At 31.3% G+C, this 17,062-nt stretch overlaps 1 protein-coding gene across 7 annotated transcripts in view; it reads left to right on the forward strand.

Moving 5' to 3' along the window:
* Spri (sprint) overlaps positions 1–17,062 on the forward strand; it is a 216,654-nt gene that overhangs the window by 99,601 nt on the left and 99,991 nt on the right. For 4 of the 7 annotated variants that reach the window (XM_064217154.1, XM_026638888.2, XM_026638880.2 and 1 more), the window contains exons 1-2: positions 2,956–3,221; positions 12,085–12,551. The exons of 2 other annotated variants lie outside the window; for them this stretch is intronic. In XM_064217154.1, the coding sequence (XP_064073224.1) occupies positions 12,139–12,551 (413 nt within the window). In that variant the 5' untranslated portion in view covers positions 2,956–3,221; positions 12,085–12,138. Of the gene's footprint in view, positions 1–2,955; positions 3,222–12,084; positions 12,552–17,062 lie in introns of those variants that run through there. One more of the 7 variants, XM_026638882.2, reaches the window with a different exon arrangement.

Here is a 17,062-nt window from a genome sequence, read left to right on the forward strand (position 1 = left end):
CTCTCAACCCCAACTTTTCATGTATAGTCCTACTTAAGCGGAAGACACTACTATAGCTATAAAAGGACATTTATTCATATATTTAAATGCACTAAAAATTCAATTTAATAACACATTAAAGTTATATACATTCAATGACTGTCTGTGTTGGCGCTAGACGCAATCTTTTTAATTATGAACTCGCTATACGCTTTGTTCGCGTGGACATTTTATTTATCCCCAGGGCTCTATATTCCGTGGTCATGAAATATTCTATGATTTTATAGTTTCAAAAGAGCAGCTTTAATTGAAAACCAAATGAACATAATCAACTATCATTAACCGTGGTTTGTGTTTTTGTAATTGTTTAATATGTTTAAAAAAAAAACAGCGTAAACAAAAACATTATCAATTCAACTGCTTGTCCCTATTAACATAGATCTTAATTTATTTTATGAGTGATATCATAATGTATATTTATATTACCACCCCACTCATTATATATTTCACCGTCACAGTAATACTAAGTATTATTGTGTTCCGGGTACACGCGACTTAACATCTTAGTTACCATGGCTTGTGGCGCATTGGTGAAGTAAGGAATGGTTAAAATTTTTCATCCCGCCAAAATGTGTGGGTAGTGGTGACCCCTTACCAAGCAATTATGTAAAACAGAGAACCATCTCTACGCTTCGCATTCGCTGTGTGAAATAATAGTAAAAATCTAATTGGTAGTTTTAAAGAAAGTCAAAAATGAACACACATTATATGTGTGTATATACAAATTTAGACATATGTACTTACGGCTTCACATCACTCGTTCGATCGATACTTAGTATAAGATAAGTCTGGTCCCTTGTCTGACTATCAGAGTGCAAAATACAACGATCACCTAATAATCAAGATTATTATAAATTATCTAATAAAATCTATAATCTATTTTCTATTATCACTGGTTGTATACGTAGCCCTAAAAGTCTCTGGCCACCATCGGCGTTCCTGCTCTTATTGAGTCCCGTGTTCCCGTCCCTTAGTTATGATGATGTCAAGGCACCTGATGGACTGACAAACCAGAAATGCGAAGAATCAGGTAAATGCATTCTCTTGAACGTTTGCGACCATTTTACACTATATTTAGAGTAACTATTTTTAATTTTTATTGGTATATAATTAAATTATTTATGTCGATAATTGTAATTTAAATGAATAAAAATATTTATATAATAATTATAAAAACATTTTCTATTTTTTCCATATCATAATGTTCAAATTGACATATTATCACAGAAAAAAATCTTTTAACCGGTGAGTAAGTCACCAGAATGAGGAAATTAAAATTTCCTGCAAGATACAATCAAGTTTCCGTGATAATTTCAAAAAATATATTTGAAGTTTTCTGGAAACCTGTTATACTCAGTTCATTTGCTTTACTAGAAATTACCATTTTAAATTAACAATATTATAGTTTTCTCTAAAGTTTAGTGATGTTCAATTGTTATAATTGTGTATGTTCAAATATGTTGTTTCTGTGTAGAAATAATATTTGTTTGAGTAAGTAAAAGTGAGGTAAGTGATCACAGCCGCCTATATTGACTCTGAGGATATTGGACATTTCTTACATTGTAAATACACCACCTCTATTAATTACCACGATAAGTATTTATAAAAATTATACGAGCAGACAAGGCGTTTTACAGTCTTGTAAACTGCGAGTTTTATTTAGACAAGTGCATTCAATTCGAGTCAAAGCAATTTCTACCGTCAATCTTTTATCACGTGATATGTCAAATAAATGTGTCATCTTTTCTATGCGAGTGTTAGTGATGCTTTCTCGATGAAATCGATGTACCTTTTCTAGTATCGTTAGGACAAGCATCGTGATTGATCGAAATAATCAATTTATGCACGTTTTTTTTTTTTTGTTTTGATATAGAATCTATGATACAGTATACTTATATGAGTAAAATGTCTTCGGAGTTCTATTGTGTATTGTGTGTCGTTGACAATACTTTCGTCAGTCACATATACGCCAATGAAAGTGCCGATGTGATGTTAGAGTGAAACGCGGAGACATTATTAAAACATGTCTAACTGTACACGATACAAAATATTATTTAAAATAAGAGGTAAGTTAAAGATCTATTATTATAGGTTACTGCTAAAATAACTCTGGCAAATGGACAGACACGAGTGATCGCAAATTTATTTAGGTTTTGTTTTTTATCGATATATACGAACCCTATTTTTTTGTATGCGTTATATCATAAAATGTATTAGATTAACATATGATTATACAATTCTTAGGGTATATGATAAAAAATATCAATATGTATATGATAATATTAAATAACAATACTATGTTATAAATCAAATATTTATATAAGCGACTAATTCGTTGTCTGTGTTTAACTTGATTGCTGTTTAAGCTTGAATAATAATTTTTCTAATAATGTAATACAAGGGCACAAAGGAAGCGCTTTTAAAAACGTAATTTCCTTAATCTCCGAGGATACAAAGTTTCTACGAAGAAACTATTAATTTGTTCCATTATATCGAAACTTCATAGTTTAAAAATGCAGACTTAACACATAAGGCTTATTATGTACGAATATTCTGCGAGTATATAATAAGATAAGAGCTAAGTATTGGTAAAAAAACAAGTATAATAAAAATTAAAACCGACTCGTAAAACAATGAGAAATCTGATTATAGTTTAAGATTTTTTTTGTGATCGTATCTCGAACAGGTGCAAAACCAGAATGGCCGTTAGGGGTACACTAATAGCGCAATCACGTTCGACCTTGCGGGGTTGCCTGCTTCTCACGTGTTCTGTTTTACAAGCTTGTGTAATTCACCTTGTTATTAACAGTGATTGAAAAGCGTTATAAAAAAAGAAATGAATATGGATACGATGAAGGGATCTAGTTGCGGACATGCGTATTCGAGTGGGATGGAGATAGCAGACCAGTGGTGGGTGAACGTCAGTTGTTGCCCGGTCGTCGCGCCGCGCGTCGCGTTCGTGAACCGCACCGTAGACACGAAACCGTACACATATCAAATTTCACAACGAAAATTTGATATAGTCGTCGATTTGTGGAAGTGATTAAAAGTTTTGCGGGTTTACCGGTAATTTTAGAAGTTTTAACGTATAGTTTCATTTTGGTTTTGTGCTTTAAGTTTGTTATTTACTTACGTGTTTTTGGTTTTTTACAAGTGATTCTTTAACGGCCTATATTTTAGTAGTGGGTATCATTTTTATTTATTATTTTATATTATTGTTTGCAATTTATATTTGTATAACAGTATTATTTTTAAAAATAGTTTTGTTATGTTACATTTTTTAATGTTTCTTTATGATATCATCAATACAGCTGCTTTATCAGTCTAGATAAGCCTTATCGGGTATTAAAAAGTTGGCCATGCGTTTGCAAATTGCACATAAAATACCTATCATATTAAGAAATTTATTATACACTAAATGTCGATGCCGCTTATGTTTTATTGTAGTATGTATGTTTATATAGTATTTACAAATTTGGTGTTAAATTACATGAATTAATACGACATAAATTAAATTAATCTTTTTAGAAGTAGGATGAAGTAGTTCGTAATCAAAGAAAATCCCAATTTACGGATGAAATAGAAATAAAAAGAATATAAACAATTCATTCCAATTAGCGTTCCACACTGCCAATACAACTTCAAATCGAACAAGTGACGGGGGTAGGACTACTTTATTTTTAAACTATTCACATGAAATTCGAAAGACAAAGAAGGGATTTGAATATGAGGCGAAGGGGCTTTGAAATTGATCGCCTAGTCCCCAACCTCCGGTTTACCGACCCTTAGAATATCGAGGTAGGCTTAATTGGTAACAAATTTGATTTTGAGACTAAAGATCTATATTTTGGTCCCTTTTCTCCAGTTTATATAACTTCTCTACATATATTTTTTTTTGGTAATGATGATACCCCAATTTTGTTTATAAATAATAATAAGTTTTAATTAGAAAAAAAAAAAAATCATTATTTCTATTCAAAACGAATATTCCCATAAAATATAAATTGAAAAAATCCCTTTAGTCAACGATGTCTATTTGAAGTACTCTTTGCTTTACTAGGTTATAATGATGTATTATTGTTTTTATACTAACGACACGAAATACTGTCCCATTGGAAAAATCTCGTTAGTAATCCGATTGTATGAAAAATAAATAAAAAAAAAAAACTCAAAAGCATTGTCAATACTTTTCTCTTCACGTAACAACAAATAAAAAATATTTAAAAGTATTCAACCTTCTTGAACATCTTAGATTTTGTAGCTGATAATCACGGCTTGCTGTTTTTTTTATCCAAACTTTTGGTGTTATCGATCAAACTAGTTTAGCTAGGACATTATGAGTGGGGCACGCGCCACGTTGCTTAATACGATATCGAAGAGAATTATAGTTGACCATTGAAGCGATAATTCGGTACCATAATGGCACTAAGACCCCTTTTTTGAACTATTGTTGCACCCACGGGTTTTGGGTCGTTGACATTGGCCTTCCCCTATCATGTTTTCGATTTGCACGATACTTTTTCATCTCGTATTGTATTGCAACGTATAAGTCATTTATAATCTAAGTCATTTGCACGAATATATGAATGACTTTTTAATCCAAAATACAGACCATTATCAACGTTTTCGTTGACCGTTATTTGAATTTTTATTGGAATTATGACACGAGGCTATTTTAAAATCTCTCCATTCAATTAAATCACCTACTCACTTATAGTCCGCTCATAATACTTTGTATAGCCCTTCAAATTATGTTTTTATCTGTAACATAAATTACTATTAACTATTTTGTGTTACATAAATGTTATTGAGTGAAAGATGTGTTTCGTCGCAGAATAAAGAAGGGGACTTCAATAAATATCAAGTCTAAGGAAATAAAGTCCATTGTTATTCTTCCTAATAGATATTGGCAAAAACAATGCGGGCTGAGAATGCTTATACCGTTATAGAGAGGCGCTCAAGATAGTTATTTGAGTTACATTAACTAGTGAGGGCAACAATCTTCGATACCTTGTTAGTTACTAGTATTGCGCAGGCGTACTTTTTGCACGTGTTAATAGTTTTGCAACAGGTTCCGGCGATATTATTGCTTTAGTTTTTATATACTCATTCATCGTACAACAAATTCAGTCTTTAAATCTTTTAAGTTTTTGTTCAATAATAGACTTGATTATATCTGGTTTAAAATATAAAACTTTAATCCTCGATCATTGAACACGAGTTACAAAATAACCTTCAACATCGTTTTGATACGAATGAATACCCACCCACTTTTTGCGGCATCTTTGTATGCCCATTTTTGAACATACAGGTTTTTTATAAAGTAACCATTTACACCTACTTATTTATACTTCGATCTTTACTATAATCGGTAAACAGCACAGGTCTATCCCGAAGGGCGTTGCACTGTGCCGCGATGGAATGTGTCTGATTGTGGTTACGAAATACCATGACTCTGTAATCGACAGTCGTGCCTTCCACTCGCATACCAATTATATTGTTTGCCCAAACAATTATTCGTTTTTGAATCTCCAGTAAGTATTTTGTAATGAATATATTAACCAATTAGCAACAGGGATCGTTGTCTCAGCCTAATTGCTACTCTTGCTTGCCTTGGCGTTGTGTTCATGGCTTTTTAATTGCTTTTACGTATCTGGCGGAACATTCGCTAATGTGCACTGTTACGGCCGGCCCGGAAAATATAACGGAGCCCATTGTTCCGACCAGCTCCTTATATTGCTTACAGCGGTCGACTTCACTAGCACGCGAGAGTCGATGTGTCCAAATTCTGAGAACGACTGTTGCATTTAATTATCCATCTTTGGTTTTCTGGTATATTAATGAACAGTCAGAATCGTGACAGCGCCTGTTCTTCTTTTTACTTCCGACTATCTTATAAAGTGTACTTTATCAATTAATAATTTAAAGCAACTGTAGTTGCAAACAAAAATCATAAGTACGCATGTTGTGCTATATCTTCGTATTCCGACTATGCGGCGAGTTTGATTATAAGTATTTTATTAAATTACAATATAATTATTATCAAACTCTATAATATTGAGAGCGATCTTTAAATTTGAAAGAAAAAAATAATCTTTCAAGTTCTGGAGAATATCTCGCATAGAATAGAAACATACAAAATGAATTTACTAGTAAAATTATTGTTTACATCATTTGTAATACAGAGGATATGATCAGCAAAAACACTTCTGTGTCTATCAGAGACTTTCCTTGCACTTAGTCTTAAATCGCTGATCTTGCCGTTAACTAGGTTAAGTTTAAGCTCATGAATGACCACTCAATTCAAGTATTCAGAAGTGCCTAACGTGCCTGTTTCACAGAGTTTCATAAAATTTTGGTTATAACTAGATTTAAAACCCTCGTCCATTATGAATACTATAATACAATGTAAATAAGATACTTATGATCTTTATTGACGGTTACTTTAAAGTCAAATAAGCTTACTTTAATTTTTTATAACAATATCAAATTTATGTTAGGAACGAAGTTTTATTTTACTGCTTGATAAAGCTTTGTTTTGGGGGTCCGCCTGGATGGGTATCAGTCCCTTATCAATTATTACAGCCAAACAGTAATCTTTTTTACTTCTGGGATCTTCAGTCTAACTCTAAGGGATACAATTTTAACAACTTAGTTCTCAAGGTCACTGTTGCATTGTCAGGTAAGAACTGGTTTTTGCTTCTAGATCTTTCAGTGTCTATAGGTTAAGGTGACCACTTAACACAAGTTGACTTTTTGCTTGTCCACCTTCCCAAAAAATAATTAGAAACAAAGTCTAATTTTGGTATCGTACCCAAATGTATTTTTTTTTATCTTATATTATAAAACAAAACTATTATTTTTCTCATGTATTTGTTATTATTATATTATTATGAATTACTGTCTCGTCGGTCTAGTGGCTAGTTTGTTTAGCAACAGACATTAAGGTTGAACTAATAATATGTTGTCGAGTTTTTGTGTCCATAATTTCTCATTATCAGCAAGCCCATTGGTTCTGGGTCTAAGCGATCTTTGGTCGTGTTGAATCGCCATACTATTTGAGTCTTCTTCTCGTTAGTATTAGAGTAAGGGAATAGAGAGGACTCCTGTGTTTGCGCACACATTTGAGCACAATAGAATCAGAGGTTTGTATGCGGAATAATTAACAAATATAAAAATAATTTTCTCACCAATTCTTCGACATCAGATTTGCTAATACCTTAAGAGCACAAGTAATGACACATAAATGAACTCTCAAATAACCTTTAACGACTTTTTGTATTCATCGTTGCAATACCTCCTTGTAAGAATGATTAATGATATCATTTAGTCGATTAAATACACTTCATATTAAATTTAAGTTTTTTTTTAATGTCTTTAGAAATCCATTGATCATCATTTGCGAACAACGAGAGTTGTTTAGATGACATTGTTTATGTAAAAGATTGAAAATGATCCCAAAATTCATTATTTTAGTAGTATTACCACAACTCCTTCGGCGATCTATTTGCAACAGTTAAACGTAAGAAGTGCATTTTTTGTTTGCAACTTTAATAGGTTTGTGTCAATATCCTTTAAGCAATATTGATTATAACCATCAGTCATCTACCGATCTATTTGCAACATCATCAATCTCAGCCATCATTCATGTCGCCCGCATCCCGCTGCCAATTACGTAACTTACGAGTACAGAACTCGAAGAGTTAAATTGATTAAATTCCGTTACTCGACTATGAATATCTGCGATATTCTCATGAGCCCACATTAATTACCGCCTCATGTCTACCGTTACCGCGTATTTATCACTGATCTTAGCTTTTAGACCTGTCAGACAACAGAGCCGAGATGACTCAGTCGCACACGTGTTTCTTAACCGAAGGTTGCGGGTTCAAACCGGAGGAAAATATCGTTATTTAAACCAGCATTTGTTTGGTGATATTCTACTAAATTCTTTTGTAGAGGAGAAAAGGCCCTTGGTAAAGTAAAAAAGTAAAGTAGCGATTGGATCTTTACTTTACCAAATACTTAACGTGACTATACATTTTATAAATGTCAATTTCTTTAAATTAAAATATTATTTAAGAGTAGCAATCGGATCCGAATTGTATATTTCAAATTAAGGTTTTATTTATATTAAGATTTACTTAATATCAAACGACCTTAGCATCGTATAAAGTGTGATCTTTGCATTGTGTATAATACGAATTAACCAAATTTTAACCGCATATATAATTTTAGCTTACTCCACAAACTGCACACACTGGCGTCCGTTCCTAATTGATTTTCATTTTTTTATTGATATTTTCAAGTTCCATAACGTTTTTAGTATTCATTAAATGAATTGTATGAGTTTTTATATTTTATTATGTAATGTATGTTATAGAGCAAGCAGCGATGTTATAGAAATTTTGTAATCAAGTCTGTGACAAGTAATTCAAGATTCTTCTATCGGATATATTTTTCTTGTAATGGCCCAATAAAGCAAGTTTACGATGTAACCGGTATCAATAATAGAAATATTGGACAAGAGTCGGATGTTCCGAGACACATTGTGGCTTTTGCCTTCCTGCGTGCGCCGCGTCTTGAATACATATCGGATCTTCAACTGCCTTATTTGATATTCCACACTTAGGTAAAGTGGTTTCTTCTAGTTCCATATAGTTGTCAGAAACGTGCAGTTTTTCAACTTGATTGTTTGTGTTGAATATTGAATTAGTCAGGCGATTAATTTGAAGTGTCGGATTTTTTTTATTAAAAAAAAAATGTTTGTCGTATTTGATTAGACTTTCTATGATTCAATCGATCGCAATTTTATTCAATCGTTGCTATTTTATTATATGTAATATATACTATTATTTGATCGTTTTAATCGTGTTTAAGTCAAATATAGTTTGCATATTTCTTTGTAACGTGTAAACGATTCGCATGTTCCTATTTATTATCGTTACAAATTTTTAAAATATAGGAATAATTTTTTTGACTTCCTGATGTTTTATTTCCAAAAAGGTAGATTTATGATAATAAGTAAATGTAACGCTACTACATTTATTAAAGACTTGATTTTAATGAAACAGTTATTCATATAATATAATAATCATAATAATATTTAAGAGAATGTAAAACAATATCCATTAATAGCCGAGGCACTACGAACATCTTTCTTATGTCACTTCGCTTTCCTTTGTGTTAATCATTGTCAATTGACAATAGCGCTAGGAACATTAGTGTTAACATTGAACTCATTATTTAAAAAACGTAAATTGTTAAAATATTAATAAAAACTATATGGAATATAAAAATAAATTAAGTAGTTATATATTTGTTGATTTTCATTAAGGATAATCGCAATAACTTAGCATAAATAAATAATTAATTCATTTATAATCCGTAAAAAAGGTGCTGAGTTTATTGATTCCTTTTGTTAGTAGCATCGCGTTTAATTTATCTTTAAATAAAATAATTTAAAAATACTTTAAAAATTCATACTTCAATACAACATGCATGTCTCGATTTGGTGTGTTTAATTGTACGGTTTTTTTTTGTTGTTATGCAACATATCGTCATGTATTATGCTAAGTACGCTAAACTTTTATTTTCGGCTGTCAAAACAAGAATTAGTAGTAGTAGTAGTAGTAGTATTCTGTACATGCCGAGAACGATTCATTCTTCAAATGATTTGTTACATCATAAAAAAAAGTTAGTATATTTTTAATTTTAACAATAAATATTCTAATTGATACCTGCCGGTTTTTTGTATTGAGATGGTAAAAAAAAAAAAATGTCTGAGGCACCTGCTTGCATAAATCGATCGGCAGATGGTTACGAGAGCATTTTTTGCATTCGACTTAATACACCTTTGAATTTTAAAAATTAAGGCTGTTATATCTTTAAAGGATTACAAAATGTTTGTTTTGTAAGTTACCTTATGTTTATATTATAATTTTCAATAAATATAATTTAAACATCTGCAACTAACATTTTATATAAAAAGTTTTCTAAAGGAGTGTAATTTATTTAATTATAAATCAAATCTGATATTTTATTACGTAGTCATTTTTGAATCTTCAAAATCTCATTAATATTCGCAGTCTAAGACTACGGTTAAAACTCTCTACCCTTCCATCTATAGAATATTCAAGTCTGCTTAAAAATGCAACTTAGAGAAAATTTACATTCCCATGAGGAAGTCTACAGGCCTCCAACATTTTAAAACATAGATGGGATAAATTATGTCACTTAACATAATACTTAAAATATTGATTAAAATTCTAGACACTTAATAATGACACTTTATAATTATGATGTATTTGTAAAAAAAGTAACTACTGAATTTCTTATAACTTAATTTATAATTAACATTAAATGTATTCTCGTTAAATTACAGTTCAAAAGTACTTGTAGGAGACTACTGTAATTAAGTATATTTTGATATTTTAACTAAGGTTAAAAGAAAAACTAAACCTTTCTTTTTTTATAGGACAACTATAAAAAAAAATAGTTATTTTACTAATATCGAAATTTGGTTCTAAAACAGGTAATCCTATAAATTTAAATGGACGCCAGATTAAATGAGATATTATGCAACTAGTAACATTATACAACACTTACATAATGCTAAAGATGGTTACGAATGAGTGGTCACTGGTACACAAATCGTTCATGTCCGGACAGCACTAGGTCAGGTAGATCTTGTTGATATTTCGTTACCATATAAGAATACTACAAATAAAACTTAAAAGAAAACACATTCGATGTGAAAGTCATAGCATGATGTAGGCCAACCGACCAGCCGGCGCAAATGAGCTGTAATGATGACTATGTAATAATAACTGACATTTTGTAAACCACTGTTTACTATTGACTCATGCTATAATACTCCAAAAATAAATTTACGTTTACATCTATGGTTTTTCAAGTCCTAAACCACCTATTAACCTGTTTAGAAATACATTAGTAAACACACATTAAATATTATGTCGATTTTTAAATATATATATATATTTTATATTCGTAAATAAAAACCTTTTCTATTTTGTTTTTATTAGTATTTTCGTGAGTCGTAAAACCCTTACATTAGTTTATTTTTAATAATTATCGATCTGTCCAAATAGCTGAAGCAATTTTAATGAACTTTCACAAACAGGTAAGCTGACTTTATCCTTACAAATCAACTAGGCTGAATTACTTCAGGCTTTAGCATTAACAAGTCAAAAAAATTTAACATTCCATGATGAAGGATGAAGTCTCAAATAGTAACGTGTGATTAGTTCCATACAATTTATCTAGGCTACTTTTTTTACCAAAACAGGTTTTAACATAAACAAAACAACAAAACCTTCGAAGAATTAAGTTACAAATATATTAAACCTTGTAGCTATGTATGTTAAATAATATAAACGCACATCAACAATCACAACCAAGGTCAAATACTTGATGCACTTAATGGCCATTCAACTGTGAGACCATTTTACACTGTAGTTTATTATGTGGTATCCGTTATTTATCTTTTGAATAGTAGTTTCTTAAGACAAGCGGAAGTTAAAACGTATGTTTAACAGTAAGTGATGCTGCTCGTTGACGATTTGCAAGAACCCGATGCAATAACTACGTCCGGTTATTATAAAACATCCTACAAGTTATATCAAATGTAAGGAGTTTGCGCTTCGTGTAATATATTGAAAGCGTAAATTAATGAGTAATGAGTAAAGACTACTCAGGTAGGCATTGTTTTTCTTAATAATTAATTTACATGAGTTTTTATTTCATTAACCTACATTAAGAGTTCAATTGTTACTCAACGTTATATTTGTAAAACTTTACCTATTGTTACCAGCCAATCAAAGACAGGTTGTTGAGTGAACATTGCGACGTTTAAATGTAATCGGTGTTTTATGTTCATCGCGAACAGATTTTTGCTATCAATCAGTTTTGGTCACTTTTTATGGTTAATGTTTTTGTAAAAGTCGCAACTTTGTTGGTGATTTCATTGAATCAAGGTCACCAATACGTCGGTTTTTTAATACAACCAATTTCCTTCCTTTACAGACGAAAATGTAGATTGATGAAAGTAGGTAACGTCTACTTTTATTAAAAAGTACGATGTCTATTGACCAGGCATCACCATTGGTGCCCATCAAGCCTCAGATCGCGTTGCAAAACAGTGCATTTATAAAGAACAGTCATAATAGGAGCAGTTTCTGCGGAGTGACTCCATCACCAACGAATGGCAACAGAACGTTCAAAACTTTCTCTGTAAATCGCAAGAGTTGGAGTGGAAACGTAACTCTTCCGCTTCAACAGTATGCTCTAGATGAACCGGCGCCGAAGCTTGGGACATTTCGCTCCGGGACAGGAACTTTTCCCAGAAACCGGGAACGGAACAATAACAGTGCCTCCAACGGAATATTAACACCTAACGGGAACTCCGTGCAAACGCTCAAAGGAAATGAAGTGAGGAGGAGCGGATGCTCTAACGGCCGACGCTACGCTGAGATCGGAAACTGGAGCAAAAGGTACGTCAAGACGATTTAAAGTTATGAAAATATTACAATAAAGAATTATAGAATAATTTAATGTACCTTACTTATTTATTTTAATATGTTAGAGTAAAAAATAAATATATAACATTTTGTATTTAATTCCTCAATTGATATTAGAATTAAACTATTATATTTATGAATATTATTGATTGAGGTTGGATGTATTTAAATCTTCGTCTCATTTTAAAATAAAAATACTTACAACAATACGCATAGTACAGCTCTGCCCCGCCGTATCCCGAACCCGGCCTTATTTATTTTCTTTTTCATCTTAAGTAATTTTGTAACAAGTTTTCCAATTTCATTCTCTCGTCGCTTTCATTTCCTCCCGTTCGGTGGATCCCGCTCCCGTAATATTACTTTTATTAGCTCACAACGTTTAACAAACATTGGTTTGAGAATCTAATAAAGATTGAATTTTATTTCAATAGACGTATAATTCCGCAGATACAAAAGATTCACCTATTTCTGTTAAATAGTGTACTGAATGTTAGGAGTAATTGTTTTTGGAAGCAATTTGAAATGTATCATTTTCGATTATGGTTGGCAATCAATCTATTTATATTATAAAGCGGTCAATTTCAAAGTAAACTAGTTTGCAGTGAATCATAATATTACGCAAGTTTACTTTTAGTCAATAGTTCATTGGAGCTCAGCCGAATGGCACCGTATTTATCTTATCAGAATCCTCATTATCTTTATTAGTGGCGAGTAGAAAGTTCGTCCATAATTCTCATCCACTTAATTTGGGGGGAAGTTAGTAGCTCGATAAGACTATGCCCAATAATCTGATTCTTAAATACTTGGCCTTTTTATTGGGGGTTGACGTTATCGTGTCATGATTCGTCGTCACCAACACTGGCATTATCGCCCCTCTTTCGCGTTAACTTCTATCGTTTATGTTTATTTTAATCATAGCAATAAACAAAACAATAGAGCTTACAATAACTGTTATCGATAAATTTTTTCTTTAACTTAGTGTTGTAATTCACAAACACAGATATCTCGTGAATTAGTTTTATATTGTGACTATTTTGTTTTGAACTTTGTATATTATATCAACGTTAAATTCATTTACATAAGTTTGGTGCTTATAACAATAGCTATTCTCAGCAAATTATTATTCACCTAGCAATGAACGAGTCAAGGTTGATGTACGTAATTTCCACGCTATGTGAGCATGTACCTATTTAAAAGTTTTTATTCAGTTTACTTATGACTTCTAAAGAGATCAACGATTTTTCGTATATACTCAGATACATATTTACGAGGAGAATTATTCATTCTAGCTCAGATCTTGAAACAAAAGGCAGATAGACTCTGCGGAACATTATAATGAAGCAATGAGAAATCGAAAACAAAACCATAAGGGACAGATACAAATATCGGCTAGTGCGAAAGAGAAGTCGTTTTCTTAAAACATCATTATAATAATTAAAATGACAGCTTTTTTCAGCGAAAAGGGAACACTCTACCGGGATTTCCATTCGCTTTTGATGCTTCAATATAATGTTTCTCTCGTTCCAAATACCTATTCTTTTAGAATATGTCAATATTAAGTACTCCGTAAGTAAATAATGCCATAAGAAATAGTTTAAAAACGTGAACCATGAAGAAAGTCGCGATATAGTTGGAGTAAATACGTTTCTACTTATTTGTACATATAACAATTAGTATGTTTGTTATTTGTTTCGATAACAACGAAGATTGTCTAATAGAGAATGTTTCCTTTAGAAATGACATTCTATTATGTAATTTACTGTCTGAAACGTGAACTTGAAAATATAAATTCATTATGATCTTGAGCCGTTGTTTACATTTGAATATATCGTATATGCTTCAATTCAGATATATATCTAGTAGGTAATTTCTAGGTAAAAAATACCTACCATTAACCATGATAATTACCCTAGGTAGACCAAATACATTACTCTGTTAGGTAATTGGTCTGAAAAAATGATGATAGTCACTAATGTGCCATTAGTGTAACACGTTAATGATGTACTATTATAGTACTTAATACATAGGACGTAAGGACTGTATTAAAACAAATAAAATTGCAATGAATAGTTTACTGGTGGTATCTTAATAGCAAAACTATTTGCAAATGCATAATCACGGCGCCGTAAAGTTATGTTCCAACTTTCGCTCATCGATTTATTTTCTTGTGTGTTATTTTCCATTTGCTTTTTGTTTTTTTTTTGTTTTGCAAAAAACATGTTCATCATTATACGTAATTTATATATATACAAAGTCCTAATTGCTGGAATTATGTGGCTATCAATAACAAATTTTATTAATATTATAATTGCGAAAGTTTGATTCGATGGATATGTTAAGTTAGCACATAGATAGATTATAGTCTGGAATATCACATAGGTTACTTATTATTCAGAAAAAATGTGCCAAACACTTGAAAACACGCGGGTGTATGCGCGGAAAGTGTTATACACTAAATCAGCAAAACAGCATTCTGATAAAAAAATTGTTATGATATAGTTGTTTATATGTGTTTCGATTCAGCTTTGAATGCCTCTCCATTCTGGTTACTGTTTAAGCTAATCTCATTGCTTCGATCTGTGTTTGATAACGTAGGGATATATTTAGATTAAAAGGTAAATAAAACCTGAAACTATTTAAAGAACTTGTATCTGTGTGCATTTTTATCAATACTATACCATCGTATTATTTTCAAATCAAAATTCGTAAATTTAAACTTAAGTTTAAGCCATAAAAATGACGAAGAAATTTAAGAACTCAAATATTAAACTGGTAGAATTGTGATGTCATACGTCGAGACGACTTTGTGCTCAATTTCATCTCAAGAGACTGATGCAAATTGCATTTCATAAGGCTTTATGTCAAATTTCATTCAAATTTGACGATGGGTATTCATATATTTAGAATATTATGATGGATTTGGAATGATCTTCTTTTTATTATTTTATTATAAGAAGTGAATCTAAGTTTTTAGATATTACTTTAACTTATTTCCGAAAATTAAAAAGTAGGTATATACCTATCCATGGAACTAAATTTCCATCCATCGTATTTCGGCCGTCTGTTGTGCGAAAGGTATGCTAAAAATGCCTCATTCGAAGTGTGTTTTTGTATTCAATTTTATATCTTCGGACAACAATTTACATTAAACAAGTTTAAATAAATAGCTGCGAAATTTTACTTAACACGTGTAATGTTATTATCGCCCACAAATCAAATAACTACTGATTTTATGTTAAAATAGTATATAGTACATTGCTAACAACTAACCACTAACCGTTTAGTAAATGTTAATTAGCACAGATAATTATCAGCTTGATAAAAATATGATTAGATAGTAAATATGGAGCAATATTTGTGAGAAATGAGCAACGCACTGTTTTGAAAAATTGCTGCAAAAATGAATATAAATTTTAATATAATACCATTTAGAAAACAAGTTGTCGCTCGCAGCGTTTAGCTAAAAATGTATACATATTTATTATAGAAAACAAACTTTATTTTGTGTATAATTAAATAATTTTAATCTTACTTTTTTAATACTAGTTGTCGACTGCGGCTTCGCTTGCGTTTAAGAGGTATGTCGTCAGTTGTTAGATACAAAAAAATATATCGATGTCTTTCCTTGAAGTTCAAGCTTGTTTCATACCAAATTGCAATAAATTCAGTTCAGTGGCTTGGCCATGTAAGAGAAACGTACAGGCAGACAAGAGTTCTTTCGCATCTATAATATTAGTATAGCTAATTACCTGGAAAATAACACTATTTACCTTAAATATAAAAAAAAACCTCTACTGAATTGAACCCGAATGAAATAAGGAATTAATTTATAGCCAGTGTCACAGGGATTAATTTAAATATTCTAACGATGAATCCAAATCTGTTTGAGTATTTAAAAGTTTTGGTAGAAAAAAGAACATTACATAAATATTATGTAGGTACATGATTCTTACACCCTGTCAAATTATACTCTGATTTTGGACAGCTTTTATTTTTATTATATAGGTAGACGGACGGGGAAATGATCCTGATGCAAAGCGGTCAACTATATATATTGGAACTGTTAAAAATATTAACCATTCCTTACATCACCAATGTGCTACTGACCTTGGGAACTAATATTTATGTCCCTCATGCCTATAGTTACTCTGGCTCACTTACTCTTCAAACTGAAGCACAACAGTGCTTAGTATTGCTGTGTATCGGAAGAATAGTGTATATAACAAAGATATAGTGTACTCGTGTTATAGTTAACACTATTTGCAATATCAATGCAAACATACTAGCTCAATAGTTACCTTTAACGATTGCATTTTAGAATATGAATAATTAATTGAACGGAATAATTATTCAAAGCTAAAATTGTCCCAACTTTACACAGTAGATGAAATCCAATGAAAAACGTTAATGATGTGACGTGGAATTAACATAACAAACAGTCAGACACGAACAGTTCCGCCCAGTCTGTTCCGTGCAGTCTCTTT

This window comes from Vanessa tameamea, chromosome 15 (genome assembly GCF_037043105.1).
Source record: "Vanessa tameamea isolate UH-Manoa-2023 chromosome 15, ilVanTame1 primary haplotype, whole genome shotgun sequence".
In the NCBI taxonomy this organism is placed as follows: Eukaryota; Metazoa; Arthropoda; class Insecta; order Lepidoptera; family Nymphalidae; genus Vanessa; species Vanessa tameamea.